The following is a 23141-nucleotide window of genomic DNA, read 5'->3' as shown; positions in this document are numbered from 1 at the left end:
CGCCAGGCAAGGATACTGGAGTGGATTGCCGTGCCCTCCTCCAGGGGATCTTCCTGACCCAGGGATGGAACCTGGGTTCTTAAGTCTCCTGCTTTGGTAGGCAGGTTCTTTACCACTAGCACCACCTGGGAAGCCCCATAAAAGTACACAAGCTTGCCAACTGCTGGCCTTTGGATGGAACTAAACAGTTTCCTGTGGACATGGACTTCAGTTCCCTTCCCCATTTCCTCTTTATCCAGCGCAGCCTGCCAGGAGTGCTACTGGATGTATATTTTCTGGCTGGTTCATAAGGATCTTGATGATGACCAATGAGCGACATCTGGCAGGAAAACTCCTTTGGTTTTTCTCATTTGGGGAAACAACAAACAACAAAACCCTGGCAGAATTATCTAAGAATTTCCCCCCCAATTTTTACTGAGGCTTCAAACTGTTTTCAAACTAGTGGAGAAAGTCCATATGATTCTGGGAACTCTACAAATTCCATCAAGGAAAGAACACAGCGGCAACTTGGACACTGGCCCAAGAAGCAAACTTTGCTAACTTTAGGCGCTGCCCTGTGTCCATCCTTGTCTCCATCTGTCCCAGGCCGTGTCGCCTGCACCTTGGTCCCTGAAGCAGAAACCTGGCTTTTGGAGTTCCTCAGAAGTCTCACCAGTCAGTAACCAGAGCCAGGACCCTTGGGCCCCCGAGGAGCTCTCCTCCCATGAAGGCGCCCTCTGTGGTACTTCGGGACCTCTGCCGCCCCTTACTTCTGGAGTTGGAGAACTCAGTCCCCTCACTTGGGACTTCCCACGTGGGTCAGGGATAAAAAATCCGCCTGCCAATGCAGGAGGTGTCGGAGTGGGTTCCATCCCTGGGTCGGGAAGATTTCCTCTGGAGGAAACGGCAACCCACTCCAGTATTCTTGCCTGGAAAATGCCATGGACAAAGGAGCCTGGAAGGCTACACAGTCCATGGGGTCGCAGAGTCGGACAGGACTGAGCACGAACACACCCACGCATGTACGTCCCCTCTGTTGAGAGCCAGTGCGCTGAGACGCTGAAGAGGAGGTTTGGGAGAGCCCATCATCCTACCTACGGTTGCTGGAGATGAGCCAGGGCCGCGCTTCCGTCCTTCCATCATTTCAACACCGAGACCCACCAAGCACCGGGCCCAGGCACTTCCCGCGCCGCCCGGCCCATGGGCCCGGGGCCCATGTCCGCTCTGCGTTGGACACGCCCAACCCGCTCTCTGCCATCCTAGGGGGCCGCTCAGCCAGGGGCGCTGCCATCTGCTCTCTGCCCCGGTCCCACGACCCATCGCCCGCCGCCCGGTTCCTCCCCCGCTGACCGAGCGCCTGTGGAGGACTCTTGCTCCCGCGGCCGCTCCCTCGGTCGGGACCGGACAAGAGCCTTCTGCTCCAGCACCTGCATCTCTGCTGCCCCCGGAGCCGGAACTCCGGACGCCCGTAGCAACCGGGCCAGTGTCATTGCCACTCTGACGTATTCAGAGGGGCGCACGCGCCCAGCTCCTTAATTTTGTCCCTGATCGGCCCCTGTCACCTGGTACATCGCCCCGCCCCTCCGACGGCCTGCCCTCTGTGCCTGCCTCTACAATCGCGGCGGAGACACCATGATGTCACGACCCTCGTAGCCAATCCGAGGGCCTCATGGGGCACGGGGCCCTCACACGCATCCATTGCCAGGGAGGAAGGGCCCTTGTTGCGCCTGCGCAGTCTTTGCCGCCGGCTCGCGGCGCGTGGAGCCAGCTGTGAGCCCCGCTAGTCCATTCGGCTGCAAGTCCCCGCGGCGGCGGCGCTTGTGGACCATGTCGTGGCTTTTCGGCATCAAGGGTTCCAAGGGCGAAGGCACGGGGCCACCTCTGCCCCTGCCGCCCGTACAGCCCGGGGGCGAAGGCAGCGGAGACCGCGGCGCGGGGGACCGGCCGGGGCCCAAGGACAAATGGAGCAACTTCGACCCGACGGGCCTGGAGCGCGCGGCCAAGGCGGCGCGAGAGCTGGAGCACTCGCGTGAGTGCGGCGGGTGGGCGCGGGCAGGGCGACCGGGCGGGGCGCTCGCGGGCAAGTGGTGAGTGGTCTGAGCGATCGAGCAGCAAGTGGTGGTCGGGGAAGGAAACCAGCCTGAAGCGATAAGCCCGCCGGAGCCACCTTGCGTGCAGGGGAAGTTCGGGATCCCCGACCTTCTGGCATCTTCCCAGCTGCCACGCATTCTTCACTTGGGAAACCGGTGCCGAGGGGATTCAGAGGGTACAGGCAGCAGGTGGCGGGACTGCACCCTGGTCTTACATACCCTGAGTTACTTACTTACTGGGTTACTTACTTACTTACCCTGGGTTACTGCTTCTTTCCGCCTCCACGTGGGACGGCCAAGGCAGGCCAGGTTGGGGATCCGTCTGTGCTAGTTGCTGTGTTTTCCATTTGAGAAGGGAGATGGGTTTGAGTGTCCTAAGCTTTAAGGAAAATGCATCAGGTTTTCATTTATTGTTGAAGAAGGTTAGCATTCAAATAGGTGAGGTCTGTAAGCAACAAATAAGGCCGGCCCAGGGCAGCAGATGACCTTCTTGGCTCCCACCCTCAAGACATCAGCCCTTGAGTGTGCCTTTACTAAGCCCATGTATTTTCTCCCAACCTTCTTTTCTCCTGTGGATTTGATGACGTCTCAGAAGTCTGGAATATAGCACATGCTGAGTAGATGTTAGTTTTTGAAAGAGTACAACGACTTTCAAACTTTTAAGCAGAGGTGCTGTTTTCTTACCACCCTATGCTGCAGCCTTGTAAGCAGAGGTGAGCAGAGTCTTCCTATCAAGGGGTGGACTGGCACTTTGTGGCTTAGTCTCTGCCCTTCCATGGGGGCCACAAGAACACCCCGGGCAAAGGTCTCCAGCCTGCTTGGTTCTCCAATCCTGGGAGGAACATTGTGGAGATTTAGGCCTGGGTCCAGGGCAACCTGTTTCCTTAGACCTACCTGGAACACTCCCTACCTCTGAGTGGGTGTTGAGTGTAACAGATGCATTAAGTTTGCAAGATAATAGAAGACAGGCTTGCTGAAGGGCTTGAGAGCAGTCAAGGTCTGATGCCTTGAGGGTCAGAAGATCATCTGCTGCCCTGGGCCGGCCTTGTTTGTTGCTTACAGACCTCACCTATCTGAATGCTAACCTTCTCCAACAATAAGTGAAAACCTGATGCATTTTCCTTAAAGCTTAGGGCACTCAAACCCATCTCCCTGCTCAATACACTTCAGTGATCATAGACTTTTTTGACATGAGACCTAATTTCTTAGGTTCATGTGTGGTGAGAGGTGGGAGGAAGTTCACCCTCATTTCTTTAGTTTGTGTGTGTGGGGGGAAGTTCACCTCATTTCTTAGGTGTATGTGGGGGGAGTGGGGGGGTTCACCCTCATTTCTTAGGGGTGTGTGTGCGCGTGCCCCACACATGTGGTGAGCGGACTTCATCCATTCCCTGTCCTGGAATTTTACTGTTTTCCTCCCTTGGGAATCTGAAGCCTGACTCTTGGCCCCTCACACTCACACAGGGCAGTGTGAATAGCCTGTGGTGTGCCTCAAGGTAGCAGCCAAGGGAACTCCCCGACTTCTGTCTTCTCATGCCTGTGAGCTGCTCCCAGGTCTCCTGCACTGGCTGCCCCAGAACATTCTCCACCTGGGTCCACAGGGCCTTGGCCTCTGCTCTCCCATCCCCCCACAGTCAGCATCTCCTGCAGAGCCTCTGCCTGCTACCACCTAGAGGCATTGTCTCCTCATTCATCTCTGTGTCTCGTGATGCTATCCCAGGTGTGAATTCTACTTCACTTTTGTTCATGCCATCCTTCCTGGCTTCTCTGCTGGTCAGTGGGAGGAGTGTCACCCTGAGCTGCCTGTCCCCTCTGTCCCCAAACCCCCCTCCCCAGGGTGCATCAGGCCCCTCAGCCGCTCCCCAGGCCTGTCTTCTGGAGATGCTTCCAGTTCCCAGCTGGAGGCCTGCCCTGGTTGGCCTGTGCCCACTCTTGTTCACTCATTGCTCTCCCATGCGAACCAGAGATACCCTCAGCTGCCCCTCACAGCCTGGCCACTGCCTGTGTCCCTTGGGGCCTAGCCTGATGCTGCTGGTTCCCCAGGGCTCCTCAGTCCTCCTTGGACGCCAGAGCAGCCCATTTAGCCTTAAGCTGTGTGCTCCACATGTTTATAGGGTTCTGGGAAGAGTAACTTGCCTGTGGTGGGTGCAGTTAACGCTGGGCCCATCTCCTGGTGCGGGATGACGTGAGGTGACATTTGTCATTCTCAGCACTGAGCCCAAAGCTTGTGATTTAGCAGGGCTCCTGGGTGCCAGGCCCTGCACTAAGCAGTTTACCTGCTTTCAGATCATGAACTCCTTATTGCCAGATTCAAATCCACCCATTTCACTCCACGAGTCGGGGGAGGGAGCGCCTGCTCTGCTTGCAGGTGAGGTGCTCGTGCTCAGAGTGGTCAGCCTGGATGCCATAGGTCACAGCTTGAGTCAACAGGCCAGCTGCAGGTCCTCCGCAAGCTCTGAAGCCAGACCGAGTGCCTCAGCTGACAGCTGAGCCCCAGAGCTGCCACCCGCCTCGCATCTAATGTGGGGCATGCTGGGAGCCGGCAGCCCCAGGGGTTATGTTCTAGTCAGTGGCGTGTGGGCTGCAACTTGGGGGTGACAGGTCCTGGGATCTGCAGCCTACCTTGAAGGCCTCAAAAAATAAGACAGATGGCGGGGGACAAAAGGGTGGACATGTGGTCAGCAACCTGGGAACATGGTGGCATCAGAGAGGTGGGCTCATGGGCTCCCCAGCTTCTCTCTGTGCGTTTATGCGTTAGAAGGTTTTTGTGGTAAAGCGTGGACTTTATAGTGATGACACAGAACTGTGTCATCAGGGGTCTCTTAGGCCCCATGTGAGGGTTTTTTAGCAAGGAGAGTGCTGGGGTCCGTTCTAGAACATCCATGTATTGCCACATATTTCCACATGTGTCCCCTTATGAAGAGAACACACCTGGAAGATGTTAATTACACACGTTTCTAACAGGCGGCCTGTGAAGAGCCGTCAGCCTGCAAGCATTGCCCTCTTTCTGGTTTAATCCTCCTTTGCTTCTTACTGAGATTCTCACCTGCCTGTGCTCAGTTGTAGAACAGTAACAGGTATCAAAGCCTGAAGACAAACATTCGCACTTGAAAAATAGACAGTATAATCACAGGCTTGACTCTCCTGCTGTCAGTGGACAAGCAGTGGACAGCCTCTCTGCTGGAGCCCTCTGGGGTGTGACGGTCCCCTGGGGGCAGATCCCACACGTGGGTTTTCTGTTGGGGGTGGAACAGACAAAAGTGGCAAGATGGGGCAGTGTTCTTTTTAGCAGGGGCTCTCTGAGCAGATCTGACCAGGAACCAGTGTGGCCAAGCGTGCTTTCAGGTTGTGGCTGGGGTGTCCTTGAGCACCCCTAGCCCACATGAATGCTTGCCTGGTGTCCTGATGCCTGCACATCCCTTCCCCCAGGACATGCCAAGGAGGCGCTGAGTCTGGCTCAGATGCAGGAGCAAACACTTCAACTGGAGCATCAGGCCAAGCTCAAGGTGGGTAAAGGTGGGCGCTGGGGGGCTGCAGAGAGGACCCGGGCAGAAAGGACACAGGCAGTGGATGCTGGGGGTGGGGAGGGGCCCAGAGAGGACACAGGCAATAGGTGCGAGATGGGTGCTAGGGGTTGGAGGGTGGAGAGGACGGGGTGATCGGTGAGGGTGGGTGCTGGGGGAGGGTGAGAGAACACAGGCAGGCGGTGGGTGCAGGGTGGGTGCACAGGCACCTCCTCAGGTTCGAGGGAAACGGGCATCAGCACAGGTGTGTGGCCTGAGTTCTGCACAGAACCTTCTGGAAGGCAGGTGTGGATGAGGTGTCTGGTTTCTCATAGGTGAGCCCCGCCCTCACTCTGAGCACATTGTGAGCAAATGTGGAAAAGGCCCTGCTCTGTGCTCCACCTGGGTTGTTGTAAAGCAAATCAGGAAGTGAGCAGCTGGCATAAGTACATGTGGGGGCTTGGGGTTGAGGGGGGACAGGCACCCCAGGAGACTCTCTGGCTGCTTTGGCATTGGCCCAGTCCATCTCCTGGCTTCTCTTTGCCTATGGGTCTGGGTCCTCCCGGGCTTTGGTGTGGTTGCAGCTGAGCACTCACAGGCCTGTGGGGGTGCAGAACAGGCTACATCGCTGTCCAGCCCCTTCGGAGCCCCCTCAGAGGGGGAAGAGGGGGCAGGAGGCCTGACCAGGCCCTGGCTCACAGCAGCTGGTGTGTCTTGCAGGAGTACGAGGCCGCAGTAGAGCAGCTGAAGGGCGATCAGATCCGAATGCAGGCTGAGGAGCGGAGGAAGACCCTGAGTGAGGAGACGAGGCAGCACCAGGCCGTAAGAGAGCGCGGCCGGGGAGGGGTGCTCATCAGGGACTGTGCCTGCGGGGGCCCAGCCTAGACCTTAGTTCCTGAGGCTGGGCTGTGTTTACACCGCCCTCTCCCTCCCTAGAGGGCCCAGTACCAGGACAAGCTGGCCCGGCAGCGCTACGAGGACCAGCTAAAGCAGCAGGTGAGCACTGCCTGGCCGCTCATCTTCCCCAAGGGTGCATGGGGGCCAGAGTGTGGGATCCTCTTGTCAGCAAGCTCTGGGTTGAGGGGCGGAGAGGGAGGGTTCCAACCGAGCTGCCCTGAGGGTCTCCCAAGTGGGACTTGACTGATGAGTGAGTTTGTAGGGGGCATTCAAACACCGAGCCTGTTGGCATTTTAACTTCTAAATTCAACAGTTCGCCAAAAGGCCCATTTCATGAGGACAGCCATGGGTCAGGGCCACCCCGAGGCTGAGCTGAGTGGGAGACCAAGGTTCCTTCCTGCCTTAGACTGTGCAGCCTGCAGGCCTCAGGGTGACTCACCGTCCCCAGGAGGTTGGAGCCCTAGGAGCGGTGGGGACGTCTCCAAGGCCAGAGCAGCTAACCTGTTGGTGTGATATTGCCTGTTTCCTAATCTTGAAGCCCTTCCCTTCCCCTTGTGGCTCCTTCTCAGCAACTTCTCAATGAGGAGAACTTACGGAAGCAAGAGGAATCTGTGCAGAAGCAGGAGGCCCTGCGGCGAGGTAGGGCCCTGACTTGGAAGCTCACAGCCACTGGTTACACCCTTGCTTTAGGCCCTTCACTCCCCAAGCAGCATCAAGGGTGGGCCTGCTGAGACCCTGGGGGTGGAGGGCGCCCTGGCTCACTTGTCCTATGTAGCAGCCCTGGGTTGGGGGCCATGGGCTGAGCACCACCCCTGCCCCCTCCCCGGGCAGCCACCGTGGAGCGGGAGATGGAGTTGCGGCACAAGAATGAGATGCTGCGGGTGGAGGCTGAGGCGCGCGCCCGGGCCAAGGCTGAGCGCGAGAACGCCGATATCATCCGTGAGCAAATCCGCCTGAAGGCTGCTGAGCACCGCCAGACCATCCTAGAGTCCATCAGGTAAGGCCCCGCCTGGCAGGCTTCCGCTGGCCCCTTTCCTACGTGGGTGCCCTACACCTCCCCTGGCTGGTCCTTCGCAGTGCCTCTTGGGGCTGACCTGGGGGCCTCCAACCACGTGGCACATGGCCACGTGGCACATGACACCTTCCGGGTCATGCCACTGCTCCCCTGCAGGACAGCAGGCACCCTGTTTGGTGAAGGGTTCCGTGCCTTTGTGACAGACTGGGACAAAGTGACAGCCACGGTAAGCGCCTTTGCCTTCTTCCCTGGGGTACTCTCACATGTCAGGGGCTCTGCAAGCCATTGGGGGTTGGTGCCTGTGCTGAGTGCTCACCCCTCCCCTACCAGAAAGGCACAAGTGACTTGGCCTTTGGGTTTGGGACACTTTAAACGACTCAGCGTCAACCTTGGTGGGGCTGCGGGGAGGGCGTTGGGGATGCCAGATGCCCGTTTCATCTCCCTGGTGCCAGCCCTTTGGTGCACCGGTGCTGGTGGGCCTGGCAAGACTCCACAGTGGGGGAGCCAGGGGATGGGGTGAACCACCTGCCTCCTCTGCCCACTCCAGGTGGCCGGGCTGACACTGCTGGCTGTTGGGATCTATTCCGCCAAGAACGCCACGTCCGTCGCGGGGCGGTACATTGAGTCCCGGCTGGGGAAGCCATCCCTGGTGCGGGAGACGTCTCGCATCACAGTGCTGGAGGCGCTGAGGCACCCCATACAGGTAACCACAGGTCTTGGGGGCACACACCCAATGGCCCCTTCCTCCTCTTCTGCCCAGATGCCACCCTCCTCCTGTGTGCTGACTTGCATTGCCTCCTTGATGCTGCCTCTTGGGCCCTGTGATGTCAGCACCTGGGGACTCTCACTCTGGTCCACTCAGTCCTTCTGGGGGTCTGTCAGGGTGGCCATCCCCCTGGGTGGACCACCCCCCCTGCTTGTTTATAAACTCCTGGGGCTGCAGCGAGCCGTCCTCCTGGAAGAGAAGGTGTTGGAGTCAGCCTGGGGCCGACTCCCCTCGAGGGGAGCCAGGCTTCCCCTGCATCTTCTGGGCTGTACTGTGAGGTCAGCGCTTGAGGTCACCGTTGGGGACAGTCTCCCCTGCCAGCCTTGTCCAAGAAAGCTGCTCGCTTGCATTCTGGTGTGACCGCGCCATGGGCTCCAGTGTTGACTCTCCCTCCCCTTCCCCCACCCTGCAGGTCAGCAGGCGCCTCCTCAGTAAACCTCAGGATGCATTGGAGGGCGTCGTCCTCAGCGTAAGTGGGGCTGCCCAACCTCCCCGGAGTCGGTTTGCTGGCTGAGTCCAGCCAGAGAGAGCGGCCTCTTGCACCAGCCCAGGCCCTCAGGAGGGATGGACTGGACAGCAGAGCGCCCCCAAACCGCTGTGTCCCCTGGCAGCCCAGCCTGGAGGCTCGTGTGCGGGACATCGCCATCGCCACGAGGAACACCAAGAAGAACAGAAGTCTGTACCGAAATGTCCTAATGTACGGGCCACCCGGGACTGGCAAAACGCTGTTTGCCAAGGTGAGGGCACAGGCGGGACTGAGGGTGGTGGCGTCTCACCTGCCTGGGACACATGTCCCTGTCCAGCTCTGCAGGCCAGGTGTCTCCACACACGTGGTCCGGCTCTGGTGGCCAAGAGAGGTGGGGTGGAGGGTAGGTACAGCAGCCCTTAAAGCCCCTTCCCCAAACGCCCAGAAACTGGCGCTGCACTCCGGTATGGACTACGCCATCATGACGGGCGGGGATGTGGCCCCCATGGGGCGGGACGGCGTGACGGCCATGCACAAGGTCTTCGACTGGGCCAGCACCAGCCGGCGAGGGTGAGCCGGGGCTCCCGCTGGGAAAGGGGTTGGTACCTTCCCCACAGCCTGTCCCTGAGGTCCAAGGGCCTCTCGGTGTCAGTGACTTATTAGTGTTTAAGATGAGGGCTCACCAGCCCCTTTTTAGTTACTTTCCCCAACACCGGCACTGGACACGTCCCGATCTGTAGCCATGCTCTGGGTCCCAGAGGCCACTGGGGACAGTGCTAAGTGAGGGGTTTCCGCTGGGCTGTGCCCTGCCTGCCCTTACGTCGCCCTACCCTCGCAGCCTCCTGCTGTTTGTGGATGAAGCGGATGCCTTTCTCAGGAAGCGAGCAACTGTAAGTGTCTAGAGGCCCCATCTGTCCTGAGCTGGGTTGGCTGCTGGGGAGCGGGTGGGTAGGTGGCCTGGGCCGCATCTACACTTAGGGGAAGGTTGTTGGGAGCCTGCTCCACAGTCACACTTTGTTCATACGATTCATTTGAAAAGTGGAAGTTTAGTATCTTTTCAAAGCTAAGCTGCATTCAGCCTTTGAGCTTAGATCTGTGAAGGTCTTGCCATGTTTCCCTCCTGGATGAGGGATCCTGACTGTTTGCATGACTGCTTACAGCTTGACCCTTCTCTATACAGGAGAAGATCAGTGAAGACCTCAGGGCCACCCTGAATGCCTTCCTGCACCGCACGGGCCAGCACAGCAGCAAGTGAGAAAGGGTAGCCAGCAGCCCTGCCTCAGCTCATGTGGCTGCTGTGGGGTAGCCAGCCCACACGACCAGACAGCGTCCTATGTCCTCCCTCCATGCAGTAGGGAGGCCATTTGGGCACTAGGGAACATTTGTGGGCACCCCTGAGACATGCTGTAGGCTGAGGCTGAGCCCAGTGGCATATGCTCGTCCACAGGCCACTGCGCTTGTCACTTCTGACCTCCCCCGAGATACATTGTCGGGCCACCACACCGTCAGGTGACCCTGGGTCGGGTTGGCCCGTCTGGGCCCCAAATCTTGTGCTGTGCGTGGGCAGAGCCCCTCCAGCCCCCTGCCTGCTGCAGCTATTGCCCATGGAGAGCCCAGTCTGGCCGCTGGGAGGCGTGTTGACTTCCTCCTGGGTTGTGCCTCTGCTGGGCTGAGCGCCAGGCCTTGAGACCCTGCACTTCACTGGGGAGGGGCAAGGGTCTGTCTCCATCCTAGGTCCCTGGGTCCCTGCCCTTCCTGCACATGGAGGTTTCACGGCCCTCCCCCCAGGCTGGGCCATCAGTCAAGAGAAGTGGGAAATTGGGGCAAGACAGGGAGGGCAGGTGGTAGAGGGTGATGCCAATCTCCCCAGTTTTGTGGGCTGAGAAGCTGCCCAGTAGACCCTGCTGGACATTTGCCCGCTCTCTTGCCGTGTGTCGGCTGCAGGTTCATGCTGGTCCTGGCCAGCAACCAGCCCGAGCAGTTTGATTGGGCCATCAACGACCGCATCGATGAGATGGTCAGCTTTGAGCTACCGCAGCGGGAGGAGCGGGAGCGCCTGGTGAGAATGTATTTTGACAAGTATGTTCTTAAACCGGCTACAGAAGGAAAGCAGTAAGTGTCCTGCCACCATGGCACCCCCTGCCTGTCATGTTGGTCCCTCCCCCCAGTGCCCACATGGGCACTTACCCTAACCCTGCCCCTGGGGTTTCACCACGGGGTCGTAACCACCCGTTATTGGAGACCCTGTCCTCCTAGCCTATCCACTCATTGATTCCCTGCCTCCATCCTACCTTCAGACTCCTCAGATCAAGGCCACACTTGGGTCCTGGTAGTGAGGGGCCATGGCAGCCCACTTCTGGACTCTTTGAGCCTTGCTCTGGGCCCCTCACTGCACACAACGGGGCCCACTGGCTGGGGTAACCCTCCTTACTCGTCCAGGATCCCCCCGCCCCCCACAGCTGTGCTTTTAGGAGTGCTCCAGATAAGCTTGCTCTATTTGTAACCCTCCCCGGGGACCAGATCTCAGCCCCACTGACCTGGATCCACCTGGCACAGCTGAGCCATCTTCTGTGCTCAGGCAGACTTTGCAGTCCTCTGCCACCCACCCCCACCAAGCTCTGTTTCCTGGGCGTCTTTCCCCCTTTGCCCCAGCTGATCCCAGTCCCCTTAAGCTCCTGAAGGCACGTCCTGGCCCAGCAGCAGCCCGGGTACTGTACGCAACCTGAGGAGCTGAGGCTTTTCACAGGAGTTTGAGCGGTCTCTCTCGGGCTTTCAGCCAAGCCCCGTGGGGCGAGATCTGCATGCAGAGGGCTCAGGAGTGTCAGCTGCTGTCTGTGTGCTGGGGGGGTCCAGGGGGAGGGCACATGGCCCCCTGGCCGGTGGTGGGGCTCGGAGCAGGCTGGGACCCCCACTGCCCATTCCTGCACGTCCTGAGCAACCCCTTGGCTGCCCCTGAGCACAGCCTGTGCCCCCACCATCCTTACACGGCCCCCGCCGGGGCCCCGTCTTGGGCTTCCCAGGGAAGGGACATGCCAGCAGGGGAGGAGGTGGAAGGGTCACACCTGTGGACATTGGTCAGGGTGTGGCTTATTACAGCAAGGGGCTCGGACACTCCTCCCTGGGGTTTCCCAGCGCAGGCTCCGCCCTGGCCTCTATTAATAGGAGCCAGGCCCTCACGGGCCTCTGGTCGCTCCCGGGTCTTGTGGGCGCCCAGGCATCACTCGGGAACTCCTCACAGGCGCTTGAAGCTGGCCCAGTTTGACTACGGAAAGAAGTGCTCGGAGATTGCACAGCTGACGGAGGGCATGTCAGGCCGGGAGATCTCTCAGCTCGCCGTGGCGTGGCAGGTGAGCCGAGACATAACCCTGCAGGGCAGAGCCCAACCGAGCCAGGGACCCTCGGAGTGGTTGGAAGGCGGTTGGGCTGGTTCCTGAGCCCCCACTGGGGCGTTTCTGAAGGGTTTCTGGACAGATGTGACATGAAGTCCTACTTCCCTGCCATCACGGTCCTGGGGCCTCTGCAAGGTGGGGAATGAGCCAGGGCCCTCTGCAGCTTCACATTTTCTGGCCTCCCTGCTGTCGTTCTGGTTCAGGTCAAATGGGGCCCTCTAGATCAATGGCATGTCCTATGGCCAACATGTGCACTGTCCCGGGAACCACTGGGCTTTGTCTCCAGCCAGGGCCCAGGACAGTCGGCACAGGTGATGGCACACGGTGCAGAGTCTGGGGCTACAGCCTGGGAGGGCATGGCGCATCCCAGGAGCTGTTTGTGGGCACAGGACAAGACTGACCTGATGGGGGTTTCCTAGGCTCCACCCCACTGTGGGTTGCCTTTTTGTACTCTCTTGGTAGTGTCCTGCTGCTGCTGCTAAGTTGCTTTAGTAGTATCTGACTTTGCAATGCTATGGACTGTAGCCCGCCAGGCTCCTCTGTCCGTGGGATTTTGCAGGTATGAATACTGAAGTGGATTGCCATGTCCTCCTCTAAGGGATCTTGCTGACCCAGGGATCAAATCTGTGTCTCTTGGGTCTCCTGCATTTGCAGGCCGGTTCTTTATCACTAGAGCCACCAGTGTCCTTTGAAGCACAAAAGTTTTTAATTTTGATGAAGTTGAATTTTTCCATTTTTTTCTTTTGTCACCTGCCTTTAGTGTCACAGACAAGTCATTGCTAAATCCAATATCTGAAAGCTTCTCCCCATGTTTATTTCTACCAGTTTTATAGTTTGGAGTTTTCCCAGCACCATTTGTTGGAAAGACAGTTGTTTCCCCAGTGCATGGTCTCGGCCCCCTTGTTGGAGGTCACTGACAGTACACGTGAGGGTTTCTGTCTGGGCTCTCTGTTCTGTTCAGTTGGCCTGTGTCTGTCTTAGCGCCAGTACCACTGTCCGTTAGGTTTTAAAATGAGGAAATGTGAGAATTCTGACGTTCATGACTGTTTTGGCTACTTGGGGGCCTTTGAGATTGCGTATGAATTTTAGGGTGGATTTTTTTTTTAATTTATGCAAAAAAATCATCATTGAAATTTTGATGGGGATTGCACTGAATCTGTAGATTGCCTTGGGAAGTATTGGTGTTGTTACACCATTGTCTTCTGTGCATGAACACAGACGTCTTTCTATCTTCTGGTATCCTAGATTACAGTGACGTTTTCTAGTTTTTCATGTACAAGCCTCCCACCTCCTTGGGTAGTTCCTAAGTATTTTATCCTTTTCGATGCTGTTAAAAATGGATTTTTTTTTTTACTTAAAAAAAAACAAAGATTTATTTTTGGCTGTGCTGCGTCTTTGTTGCTGTGCATGCTACTCTCTAGTTGTGGGGTGCAGGCTTCTCGTAGTGGTTTCTCTTGTTGCAGAGAATGGGCTCTCGCTGCATGAGCTTCAGTAGTGCGGCGCATGGGCTTAGTTGTTTGAGGCATGTGGGATCTTCCTGGACGAGGAATCAAACCACTGTCCCTTGCATTGCAAAACAGATTCTTAACCACTGGAGTACCAGGGAAGTCCCTGTTTTCTTACTTTCTTTTCCAGTTGTTTAGTGTTACTGTAGAGACACAAGTGGTTTTTTGTGTTACTGCTGTGTCCAGCAACTTTGTTGAGTTTATTACTTTTAACAGTTTTGGGGGAATCTTTAGGGTTTACCGTATGTAATAAGATCACATCATCTACAGACAGATAATTTTATTTCTTCCTTTCCAGTGTGATGTCTTTTATTTCTTTTTCTTGTCTAATTGATCTGTCTACAATTTCTAGTGCTGTGTTGACTGGAAGTGCTGAAAATGGGCATCCTTGCCTTGATCCCAGTCTTAGTGGAAAAACTTTCAGTCTTTTACCATTGAGATGATGTTTGCTGTGAGTTTTTCTTATATGGCCTCTATTAGGATGAAGACATTTTCTTATATTTCTGGTCTATTATTGGTTTGTCATGCCTCATGGCTTGAAGGATCTTTTTCTTCCCTGACCACAGATCATACTAGGACCCTTGGTAGTAGAAGTGTGGAGTCCTCACCACTGGACCACCAGGGAATTCCCCCTGGTTTATTGTTTTCATCAAGAAAGGGTATTGGATTTTGCCAACTTTTTTTCTCATTAACTGAAACGCTCATGTGGTTTTTGTCCATTTTGTTAATTATTTGTCTAGGTCAATTTTCCCTAGGTGAGCCATCCTTGCACTCCAGGAATAAATGCCATTTGGTTGTGATGTATAACCCTGTCAGTATGCTACTGAGTTTGGTTTGTTAGTATTTTGTTGAGGGTTTTACATCAGTATTCACAGAGGATCTGGACCTTTAGTTTACATGTGGTGTTTCGTCTGGTTTTAGTATCAGGGTGATGCTGGCCTCAGAATGAGTTGGGAAGTGTTCCTTCCTCTTCAGTGTTTTGGAAGAGTTTGAGCAACATTCGTGTTAGTTCTCCTTTAAGGTTTTGTGTGTTTTTTGGTAACAAACTTCTAAATTTTTTAATAATTCCAAGTCACAAGGCCAGCACAGCCCCCACCACACTGTGAATGTCTCACCACATCCCTCAATTCCACTTTAGGCTTGATCTTACCCAGAACCCGCCCAGATGTCCATGATATTCCATCCTACTGTCTCAGGCTCCTCTGGGTGGGCTGTTCTGAGCATAATCCTCAGGGTTCAAGGAGTGCTATAGAGTGTTCCTCCTCTGGTCTGTCTGGTGTCTTCGACTGGGATTGTGGGACTGTGGAGGAGACCCTAAAGGCAAGGTATCCATCTGGTCATGTCACATTGGGGTATCAGATGTCCACACAACATCACAGGGATGTTGGCCTGGATCCCCTGGTTACATGGTGACCACCTGGCTTCTCCATGGTGATGTCACCGCATACCTCTACCTACCCCTTCCCACCATTGGATCTCCTCTGACTGCCTCCACCCAGCCTGCCGCCTCTGCTGTTCTCATGTGTACCTCACAGGAGGCCGCAGGGGCAGCCCCTCCCTCCTTGGCCTGGCTCAGGTGCTGAGGACAGCCGTGACTCAAGGCTGGGGCCACCTGGGTAAGCACAATGACTGGTGGTTTCAGATGGTGGGAGCTTGCTCCCAATGTCCTGCGTGGCTGAACCTCCTCAGGGAGCTGGAGAGAAACAGCCAGCCTGGCTTGAGCCCCCTGCTTGGTGGGCCCTTGAGTGCTATCCTCAGGATAGGCACATGTCAGCCACTGGCTGCATGACTGGGAGCAGAAGCGATACTAGGTCATCTGGCGACATGTGGCCTGGCCAGAGGACCTGCTTTGGCAGCTGTAATGCTGTGGACCACACTGGGAACTGACTAGCAGAACTCTGGTTCCCCGAGCCACGTGCCAAGGCTGGGGTCCTGGGTATGGGGAATGCAGCGCTGCCCACAGCAGCCCCACAGTTCTGGAAGCACCGTGTGTGGACAGTTGGGGGCCTGTGAGGGCCAGGTCTTGGTGGACTGTGCATGTTCCCCATTTGACCCCTGGAGGGCTTTGCTTCCCTTTAGTGTCAGGCCTGTGGTGGTTCTGCTGACCATGCCCTGGGCCTGGGGGGAGCTTGGTTATCCACAGAGCAGGGCCTGCAGTTGAGGGGCGGGGCTCCCTCCTGAAAGTAGTCCTCTGGGTTTCTATTTTTAGAAAGTCATTGAGAAACTTAGTGGAGCAGGCAGAACCACGGAATTGAGGGATGGCGGCCACACTGGGCTGCAGATCTGCCTGTGAGCACGCGTGTGTGGCACACACTAGTGCATAGGGAGTCAAGGCATGTGTGTCCTGATGAGAGGCCAGGGCCCCTCCTGAGTCTGAGAACAGGCCCATGGGAGCACCCTGGACTTTGCCCCCGCCTGCCCTGCCCACAAGAGGGCTTTGGGTTCTGTGGGGTGGGGGCATGTCTTCAAGGTGGGGGGTAAGTGGCAGCAAGGAAGGGGCTGGCCTATAGGCTGAGTGGTTCCTGGTGACTGGTGGGCCCTGATCAAGTCACCTGGGAGCCTCAGGCCTCAGGGAAAGCTGTGCGGGCAGCCCCTCTGGTGCCCTGAGTCAGGACTCTTTTCTTCACCAGGCCATGGCATATGCCTCTGAGGACGGGGTCCTCACTGAGGCCATGATGGACGCCCGGGTTCAGGATGCCATCCAGCAACACAGGCAGAAGATGCAGTGGCTGAAGGCAGAGGGGAGCCAGCCGCCAGCCCCGCACACACAAGCTGAATGAGCTGGCCTAGACACCCAGGCACACTGGCCAGGTGGCTTCAGCGGGAAGAAACACCCAGGTGCCTGATCTCCTAGCAGTTTTCATCTTCCTTGGTCAGGAGCGGGGCAGTGTCAAAGGCCTCTGCTAGGGACCAGTTGCTGCTCAGGACCTGGGCATCTTTGAGGTGGGGGTTGGTTCCTCTGCCCCCAACATCCAGGCTGGTGCTGGCTGGGGCCACCCCCAGGACACCCCTGGGAGATATGTCCCCTGGCCAAGCCTAGACGGGAAGAAGGCACCGTTCTCCATGCCCAGGGGCAGCAGCCAAGCTAGCAGCACTGCTTCCCAGCAGGTGTTGGCTGTTTCAGCTGTAAACAGCAGTGGCGGCCTGGCCAAGGGAGGGGACCTGACTTTGCCGAGTCCCACCCAGGACCAGAACAGAGCTGTTAGCTGTACTGCTGTGAACAGAGCTGGTCCCTCTGCGGCCCAGTGGGGGTGCCCACCACTCTCCTCTGGAGGGGTGTGCCCCTCAGGTCTGTGAACCTGTAAACCCAGGGTTCGGGAACTAGCCCACCAAGACGTCATGGCCAAGGATGTCCAGCGCAGGGGGACCGGCCAGCCCACAGAAGCCACAGCTCTCCCTGACTGGAGTTGGTGTCTTTTTAATCCAGAATCCAATTAAAAAAAAAAAAAAAACTCTGGCAGATATCACCCAGTGTCTGTCTCATTCCTGCCGTGGGGGTCCCGGGGTCAGAGTTGAAAGAAGAGGCAGAGGCTGGAGCTTTCTGGAGAATTTACTGACCAGCAGGGGTGGGAATCACAGTGAGGCGCCCGACCGGGATGCCCTGGGCAGGGTGGCCGCACTTGCCACAGCAGGGCTCAGGGCCTTATTGCTGGGCCGGGGCTTACCCCGGTCCCCTGCCCCACGCCCCTACTGCGGGCCCTGTGAACGCACACGCCTCATGCACGTGCTCCCGTGTGCAGACGTGGGCGCACTGGTGTCCCACCCCTTCCCTGCCGCGCCCGGCTCCGGCTGCGCTCCCCTCCAGCGGAGCTGGCTCCAGCTCCGGGAACCAGACAGATGGACGGAGAGACAGACGCAGGCGCACAGGAGGCCTCCGGCTTCAAGCGGCAGACATGGTTCCAGGCTGGGCACGCGGCCCCGCCTGCATCCCAGGTGCCGCCGCCCCCGCCCCACCCCGACCCCCTTTATAAAAAGAAGAGGAGACAGCACCTTCCGCCGGATGCGCCCGACGGCCTTGGGCGCCCTGGCCCCGGCCGGCCGTCCAGTCCCGTGAGCGTGGGCGCGGTGGCCGGCGGCCCCGCGAGTCCTGCGCGCGGCTCAGAGGTGCCGCGGGCTCGGGTGGCCGTTGTGGTAGAGTTTCTGCTTCACGTGCACCATGTTCCCGGCCGCCTCCTCGAACGGCCTGTGCGGCCGCCGGCCCAGCTCCCGCAGGCTGCACAGCTTGGGCAGCCAGGTCCACGAACCGTCTGCGGGACGGGGGGGGCGCGGTCAGGGTGCGGGCGTGGTGAGCTGGGCTCGGGTGGGCGGGGCTTGGACTCGAGGAGGGGGCTGTGGGCGGGGCTCGGGTGGGGCGTGGCCACGGCACGGTCGGAGCCCTGCCCCGGTGTCCGCGCTCGCACTCACCGTAGCGCCGGCCGGCCCTCCAGGCGCGCACGGCGCAGTGCAGAACGCCGTCCATCCACACCAGGAACCAGCTGATGCAGAAGCCGAGTAACAGCCCCAACATTAGGTCGATCTCCTGCTTGGTGACGTTGTCTGTCACGAAGTAATTCTCGGAGGCGTCCACCACAGACTGGTCCCCGTCGTACGGGATCACGTAGTGGACGTGGTGCCTGGGGGCGGCAGGGCGGGCTGGCACCTGTCCCGCGGGGCGGGCGGGGACCCCGCAGTAAGCCGCACCCGTTCACCTGCTGGGATCTTTGAAGCAGCCCTTGTGGGGAGCTGAGATCGGAAGGGGCCAGCGCACTCGCCTGGGACCCAGGTCACTGGTGGGTCCCAGGCGGGAGGCGGGAAGCTGCCCTGCCCAGAGGCTGGGAGTGTGCGAGGTCAGAGGTTAGCGTGAAGTTCAGTTGCCCGTACGCATACCCTCCTCCCTTCTCCCCCCAGCCCGGGGCTCAATGGCGACCCCTACAAGGTCACAGGCACAAAGAGCAGGTAAAGGCGTTCCAGGATGAGAGCCCAGACAGGGTATCCCCACCGAGTGAGTCACAGCCCACCTGTGGGCCTGGCTCCTGGCCACTGCCCCCCTGGCCTCTCCCTCCCAACCCTGCAGTCACCCTGCCCTCTCCTCCAAGGAAAGCCACAAGTGATGAGCCTGCCTTGGGCGTCTGGTCCCCTTTGGCATCTGGTTCCCCATCCCTCTCAGGAACCTCCCCTGCCCCCACTGTCTGTGCTGGAAGCCCAAAGGCACCCCTGGACCTGCCCCACACAGGTTCCTGATCCTGGGATGGGAGCCGTAAACGACCTCCTGGACAACCATGGGCCCTGGCATCCCAGCACCCACCAAGGCTGGGCCATTCCCCTCAGCCTTCCCTCCCTCAACAGTCCAATCTGAGGTCACTGACCCCTCCAGGCCCTCTCCTGCCTCTGACGACCACAACGAACTTTCCCCACAGAGCTCTCTCCAGCCTGCCCAGATCCTCTCTTCCTCCAGGAAGCCCTCTGGGCCTAGCAATCCTGGGGATCTAGGCGAGGTGGCCCTGCCCAGGAGACCAGTACCCAGGACACCAGACTCTGAACTCCAGGTCCTCCACTCTCACAGGAGAGCTGGAGAAAAGGAGCTGCTGGCCTTGGGTGCCCAGTGCACCCTGAACCCCCAGTCACCCTCACCAGCTGTGGCCCCTCCTCTGGCCCTGAAGGGTCGTTGCCACCCTGGGGTCCTCCTGCCTGGTTCTCTTCCTACTGAGCCCCTCAACTGGCTTCTTCAACCCTCCACCCCCACCAAGTCCCCACCTCCCCCCACCATGTCTGCTCCAAGCTCCAGCTGCCTACATGGCATCTCCACGTGGGATCTACAGACACCTCAAACTTGCACCTAAAAATAGCTCCTCCCTCCCCAAGCCCGCTTCTCCCCATCTTCCCTTCAATTACATGTCGACACTTCTGCTTGCCTCCAGCTAAGAGTCCCTGTCCCCACCTCACAACTGGACATGCTCCATGCCCCCTCCCCTGCAGAGGACCTTCTCAAAAACAGTAAACCCTACAGGTCATCTCTGACCCCAGGCCCCTACAGTTCCTCCCTCACAGACACCCCCATGCCAGAAGGGGCCACCCAGCCCCTTCCTCCCAGTGGTGACGGCAGCCCCTTTCCACACTCCCCTGCTACCCCTGGGGACTCCTGGGGACCATCCCCCTCAGCTAGTCTGGAGTGTGACCAGGCCTGGTGGTGGGGGGAGACACCTCAGCCACCACAGCCCCATAAGCAGACCCAGCTTATTTGGCAAGGACTGCCTGACACATGGCAGCCATAGCTCATGTGATCACATTTCACCAATAACTCAGTCATCAGTGAGAGATGGAGAATTCTTGACTGCCCACAGTGTGTAGCAGTGGCCAGCCCCCAGGAGAGGATGCCCTTAGTCACCTGTTTGCAGTCCCATCGCCTTGACCAGGCCAGGCCTTCTGGCAGCTGAAAACACTGAGCCCCTGCCTCCTGCGCTCCTGCCTCCTGGGTCCCCATAAGGAAGGTCATCCTCGGGACCACAACTTCCCACCCATGGACAGGGCAGGAAACTTGAAGATGGGATTGCTAAGGAAGCCAGAAATGCCCCTGCAAGTAAGACGAGACCAGGGCCCCAATTTTACCTAGGGGCCTGGGATCTCCAGGGGATCGAAGGTCATGACCTGTGCCCCCATCGTTGGTCTGGCATCTGCCACTCATCCCCTGCCCCTTGCCCTTCTCCTTCCTCCATGTCAGGCAGACCCTGGGGGGTGGGTGGGGGTTCAGGTCACCCATGTGCACACGTATTTCTGTGATGTGTACATACATGTGTCCTGCCTGGGCCACGCATGTTGCATGTGTCTACCTGAAGTTGGACGCATGTTGTGTATACACGCCAGCCACATGCACAGGACCCGGCGTGTATACCATGAATTCGGCCCATGAGCTCCACACTTGTGCATGGGCACACGCGCCTGGGGCCGAGCATGGTGCGTGTCACATGGAGATGCACATGCACTGGGCTTGCACACAGCCCTCCTCTGTGGGCCCCACAGCATATGCATGGTGAGCGCCCACAGAAAGCCTATTGGCACGCAGGCTCCACAGCATTTATACACGTTTCCTCTGCATAATATTCTCCATATTGGCATGTAGAAGGCACAAGTGTGTGTGCGCTTTCTCTGCACATGGGGTGTACACACAGGTAGACTCCATTGTGGCAGTGCACGTACATGGTTTGTACACAGAGGCCTCATATGCAAGCCTGTGCCGTGCAGACACTCACCACGCCCACAGGGTGCACACGGTGCTGTATATTGTTACACACATGTACTGCGCATACACACACATGTTGTCAGTGTACAAGAATAGTTTGTACACTGAATTTTGCATCCTGTATGCGGCAGTGTGTACAAAGCACACACACATGAACACATACACACGCAGAAACACTCAACGCTACAGTTGGGTGACTCTTGTGTTGTTTGTGTCTAAACTGTGCACGCGGGCCTCGCTGTGGCTTGCACTCCACGGGGATTTCTTTTACACCATCCATGTGTACTCTGGACATTACATATGATGCATACACACACCCTGTCTGCCCAGACAGGCCCGTGGTGTGATGTTCCTGGCACATATGTGCCGGTCACACTACCACAGCCCTCACATGGAAAACGGGCCTTATAAATGTCGATGGAGCCGAAGCTTGGGCCGGTGCCGGGCACACCTCCAATGTCCGGGAGGGTCTTGGGACCCTGCTCACACCCCAGTCCACGTTGGCCCAGTTAGTGTGGAGCTGACCTGCCATTCCTTGGCCTCGGAGGGTGTCTTGGGGCAGGAATACAGGGACCTCAGGGGGTGTGGCCACCCAGGCGACACTCAAGATGATTCTTGGCCAGCGCACAGCACACGTGAGGGCCACTTACACGCCTGTCTCCACCTGCCCTGATGCCCGTGTTCTGCTTCAACATCCGGTCTGCACACACAGGCGTGTAGCATGTTTAGTGAGGCATGAAACTGATCTCTCACACAAACCCCTAGCCCAGTATGTGTGCACACATCCCTGGAGCAGGAGTGCAGGGCAGGGTCAAGAGCACAAGTTCCCTACCGGCCACATGGCCTCGGGCAAGTTCGTCTGCTCAGCCTCTGTCCACTCTCATGGCCCCAGCGTGTGGGCTTCCTGTGGGGCTGAGGGACTGCTGCGTGTGCGCACATGTATATGCACAGACGGTACACACATGCGCGTCTCATGAGAAGATGTTTATTTCATACATGGACATACAAACATGCATGGCCAGGAAGACTCCATCACTACATGTGCACAGAATTGGGGAGGGGTGTCACAAAGTGGGCACAGGGGCCTGGGAGCTCCCCTCCCTCTGCTTGACCTTGAGCAGACTCCACCCCCGGCCTCAGTTCCTCCTGGACAACGGAAGGGGCTGGGTAGATGCCCCTCAAGGGAGGCCTTGGCCACCTTGACCTTCTGCTCCTCCCCCTAGCTGGCTCCCAGGAAAGTTCAGGGACAGAGCTGGGGGCCCAGGGAGGAGGGTGTCCTCTGTGGGCAGGAGCCCTCCTGGGACACCAGGCTGGTCGGCTGCTCTCCTGGCCTCCAGGCCTTGGACCAGTTCTGCACATCACCCTGCGGGCCCTTTCTCTAAAGGCCATATGGGAGGGGGTCCTCTCCCCTCCCGGAACACCCTGTGCGGATGGAACCTAGCAGGTCCTTCCCCCACCCAGCCTGGCAGAGCCTCGGCAGCCCCCACCAACCTAGCCCAGCTGGGCCCTACAGCCCGGCCTGCGTGGGGCTCACCACTTCCACCGACATGTGTGATCACGCGTGTGCCCCTCTGGGCGCAGACTCACCGGCCACAGTTGCAGTGGCAGACGCGGTCCTCGCCCCGCAGGTGCGGGAGGATGTAGTTGTGGAATCGGTCCAGCAGCGCGTTCATGTCCATCAAGCACGCGATGGCCTGGAAGAGCCCATGACCGGTCAGAGCCGAGGAGCGAGCGGCTGGGCCGGGGCCCCCAGGCCGGGGCCGGCGCACTGGGGACTGGGGAGCGCAGGGCAGCCGGGGATGGGGGAGCGCAGGCCGCGCGGGCCCGTAAACAAGGCGCGGGAGGGGGAGGCGGTGCGCGGGCGCGGGAGGCGGGAGCGGGGAGCGGGCGCGCAGGAAGCCCCTCCGCTCACCATCACGATCGACGCCCCCAGAATCATGAAGATCATGGTGTTCGCGCTCATGGACATCGGGCGGGGCCGGGCCGGGCCGGAGCGCCGCCCCCCGGCCCCGGCGCCCCCCCGGCCCCGGCCCGATGCTGAGCCCCCGCCGCCTCCGCAGAGGTCAGCCCGCCGCGCACCCACCGCTGCTGGCCGGGGAGGAGGCGCGGGGCCGGCGCGGGGCAGGGGACGCGGCGCTCCTGGGGTCCTCGGCCGCCCGGCCCGCGCGCTCGCCGCGCCCGCCGCGCTCCGCTCCGCCCTCGGCCCTGCCTCCCGCCCTGCGCGCGGCGCTGCTCCGGCCCCCTCCCCCTGCGGCCTCCCCCGCGCCCGCCTCCCGGGAGGGACCTCGCCGCCCGCGGCCGCCCGCCCCCGAGACGCT

The 23141-nt window shown here is 58.7% G+C and overlaps 2 protein-coding genes across 2 annotated transcripts; one reads left to right on the top strand and one right to left on the bottom strand.

Annotated features, from left to right (window-relative positions):
• The first annotated feature begins 1148 nt into the window (after positions 1 to 1148).
• On the top strand, positions 1149 to 17063 carry LOC136168465 (ATPase family AAA domain-containing protein 3). The gene is made up of 16 exons (XM_065935952.1): positions 1149 to 2008; positions 5496 to 5572; positions 6290 to 6391; positions 6506 to 6565; positions 7036 to 7105; positions 7298 to 7463; positions 7638 to 7707; positions 8029 to 8184; positions 8660 to 8716; positions 8859 to 8984; positions 9159 to 9283; positions 9552 to 9603; positions 9894 to 9964; positions 10658 to 10825; positions 11952 to 12060; positions 16238 to 17063. Exons 1-16 carry the CDS (start codon positions 1807 to 1809, stop codon positions 16385 to 16387), a joined length of 1761 nt encoding a protein of 586 aa, XP_065792024.1. The 5' UTR covers positions 1149 to 1806; the 3' UTR covers positions 16388 to 17063.
• A 91-nt stretch (positions 17064 to 17154) lies between these two features.
• On the bottom strand, positions 17155 to 22936 carry TMEM240 (transmembrane protein 240). The gene is made up of 4 exons (XM_065936873.1): positions 22736 to 22936; positions 22411 to 22517; positions 18012 to 18220; positions 17155 to 17854 (listed from the first exon to the last, which is right to left on the bottom strand). The coding sequence occupies exons 1-4, from the start codon at positions 22790 to 22792 to the stop codon at positions 17706 to 17708; spliced, it is 522 nt and encodes a 173-aa protein (XP_065792945.1). The 5' UTR covers positions 22793 to 22936; the 3' UTR covers positions 17155 to 17705.
• Positions 22937 to 23141: the final 205 nt, after the last annotated feature.

This window comes from Muntiacus reevesi, chromosome 5, assembly GCF_963930625.1.
Source record: "Muntiacus reevesi chromosome 5, mMunRee1.1, whole genome shotgun sequence".
NCBI classification, from domain to species: domain Eukaryota; kingdom Metazoa; phylum Chordata; class Mammalia; order Artiodactyla; family Cervidae; genus Muntiacus; species Muntiacus reevesi.
Note: the sequence above shows the minus strand (reverse complement) of the source record. Positions and strands in the feature narration are given on the sequence as shown.

What these genes read in the sequence shown, in the direction of transcription:
- LOC136168465 (XM_065935952.1), top strand. Translation starts at nt 1,807, where the DNA reads ATGTCGTGGCTTTTCGGCATCAAGGGTTCCAAGGGCGAAGGCACGGGG. An exon ending in GCGAGAGCTGGAGCACTCGC is followed by an intron (nt 2,009 to 5,495) that starts GTGAGTGCGGCG and finishes CCCTTCCCCCAG; the next exon opens with GACATGCCAAGGAGGCGCTG. An exon ending in ACGGGCCAGCACAGCAGCAA is followed by an intron (nt 9,965 to 10,657) that starts GTGAGAAAGGGT and finishes TGTCGGCTGCAG; the next exon opens with GTTCATGCTGGTCCTGGCCA.
- TMEM240 (XM_065936873.1), bottom strand. Translation starts at nt 22,792, where the DNA reads ATGTCCATGAGCGCGAACACCATGATCTTCATGATTCTGGGGGCGTCG. An exon ending in TGCCACTGCAACTGTGGCCG is followed by an intron (nt 18,221 to 22,410) that starts GTGAGTCTGCGC and finishes TGCCGCCCCCAG; the next exon opens with GCACCACGTCCACTACGTGA. An exon ending in GAGGGCCGGCCGGCGCTACG is followed by an intron (nt 17,855 to 18,011) that starts GTGAGTGCGAGC and finishes CCCGTCCCGCAG; the next exon opens with ACGGTTCGTGGACCTGGCTG.